The 2,134-nt window shown below is 41.0% G+C and overlaps 1 protein-coding gene across 1 annotated transcript; it reads right to left on the bottom strand.

Annotated features, from left to right (window-relative positions):
- Window positions 1-404: 404 nt before the first annotated feature.
- Window positions 405-1,880, bottom strand: LOC118026869 (olfactory receptor 6F1). Its single transcript, XM_035029909.1, has one exon. The coding sequence runs from the start codon at window positions 1,329-1,331 to the stop codon at window positions 405-407; it is 927 nt and encodes a 308-aa protein (XP_034885800.1). The 5' UTR covers window positions 1,332-1,880.
- Between the last annotated feature and the right edge of the window lie 254 nt (window positions 1,881-2,134).

Raw genomic sequence — 2,134 nt, 5'->3', positions numbered from 1 at the left:
CATTGGAATGCTTCATGGTGTCACTTATTTCTCTGATTCTATTTTCATGGATTCTGAGTTGTTTTTCCCTGGCCTCCTCTTTTCCCTTTTTATCTATTAAATTGTCTTCTAGGTCAGTGATTCGTTCTGCCTCACATACCCTAGCTGTTAAATTATCTAGATTGGATTGGATCTCATTGATAGCATTTTTAAGTTCTGCCAATTCAGCTTTCATTTCTGCCCTTAGAGACTCTATGTTGCCATTAATAGATTTCTCCATTATAGGTATTGTCTTTTTGCAGTTTTTTTCTTCTCCTTCAGTTACTTTTTTCTCCTGTATCAAGGAACATTTTCTTTTTCCCTCCATATTCTTAATTGGAGAGATAAGGAGATAATTAACAGAGCTCTGTTTTATTAAGGGCAGTTTATTTTCCCTTCCACTTCTTCAGCAGCGTTTCTCTTACTTCCTTGTTACGGAGAGTATAGATGAATGGGTTTAGAACTGGAGTCACCACAGTGTTCAGGACAGTCACAGCTTTTGTAAGATCCAAGGCCTCTTTGTTGGAGAGGCGGACATGAAGAAAGATCGTGGACCCATACCAGATGAGCACCACAGTGAGATGTGAAGAACATGTGGAGAAGGCTTTGCTCCTGCCGCTGGCTGAAGGGATCCTGAGAATGGTGCTGATGATGTAGATGTACGAGACCAGGGTGATGACGCATGAACTCAGGATGACCACAAAAGCAATCACAAAGGCCACGAGTTCCACTGCCTGTGTGCTGGTGCAAGCCAGGGTGATCCAGGGTGCAATGTCACAGAAAAAGTGGTTGATTGTGTGGGGACCACAGAAGGACAGGGTGCTGACGAGGGCTGTGGGCACTGCAATGGCCAGAAAACCGCACAGCCAGGATCCCAGGGCTAGCTGTGCTGAGAGCAGGCTGCTCATGATGGCCCCATAGTGTAGAGGATAGCAGATGGCCAGATAGCGGTCATAAGCCATGGCTGCCAGGAGGAAGTACTCTGTGCAGCCCAGTGAGAAAACAAGGTACATCTGCAAAAGGCAGCCAGTAAATGAGATGGTTTGGCTTCTCCCCAGAAGGATGGCCAGGGCTTTGGGGACTGCAGCTGTGGTGTACCAAATCTCCAAGACAGAGAGGTTGCTCAAAAAGAAGTACATAGGTGTATGTAGCTGGTGGGATGTACTCACCAACATCAAGATAGCCATGTTACCACTCACTGTGAGAATGTACATCACCAGAAAAAGCATAAACAGAGAGAGCTGAAAGACCTGGGACCCAGGAAAGCCCAGCAGGAGAAAATCCTGGGAGAGAGTTGCATTGTCTGTGCCCATTGAATTTTGAGATATAGTGGTAAATAGAGGCTACACATTGAGGCTTTTGATCCAATCACACAGTCTTAGAAAAAGAAAAAGAAAAGGATTCATGAGTGTGCTTCAGTAACTGAATGTAGACTGACAGTCGAACATATGCTGAGTGCCTGCTCTGTATTTGGAGCTGTGTTAATATCAAGTAATTTAATAATATGGAGAGATATGTGCTATTATCACAAATTAGTCATTGAAGAGACATGTGTGAAGCATTTTAGCATTTTTGCAAAGATTGCAACATAGTTACACTTCAGACCCTATATGCAAACTCAATCTTTGGACCTGCATCATCCTATTCTGGACATGCCCAGGCACAGCTATAGATTACATCTAAACACACAAAAGGATGAGCACTTTGTGTTGACACAATTCACTACATTGTAATTAAACTCATTCTGCCTGGTCCTTAAATGAAAATATGTATTTTTCTTTTCTTTTTGTCAAATGTAGGTTCTAGTCACTTTCATGTTTGACACAGCTTTTGAATTGGTCTTCTAATTTTTAGCTCTGACCCAAAAAATAATGTTCAGAAGTAAACTATAAAAAAGTTTTAATTAGTGTAAACTTATTTTTTCTTCTCTGACCTTGAATATTTCATGTATAAACTTATTAATGTGATACATTCTTTACACCAAAAAATATTTCCATATGAAAAAGGGATTTAAGGCAACTGCTTCCTGCATCTAAGACACCTGGATACTCATTTGGAGGGATTACACTGAGAATGGGCTAAAAACAGAAAATCTTTTTGAAACTAATTATTTTCT

This window comes from Mirounga leonina, unplaced genomic scaffold, assembly GCF_011800145.1.
Source record: "Mirounga leonina isolate KUSES-001 unplaced genomic scaffold, KU_Mleo_1.0 Mir_347, whole genome shotgun sequence".
Classification (NCBI taxonomy): domain Eukaryota; kingdom Metazoa; phylum Chordata; class Mammalia; order Carnivora; family Phocidae; genus Mirounga; species Mirounga leonina.
The sequence above is the reverse complement of the archived record's forward strand: the minus strand, read 5'-3'. Positions and strand labels throughout refer to the sequence as shown.

What these genes read in the sequence shown, in the direction of transcription:
- LOC118026869 (XM_035029909.1), bottom strand. Translation starts at nt 1,331, where the DNA reads ATGGGCACAGACAATGCAACTCTCTCCCAGGATTTTCTCCTGCTGGGC.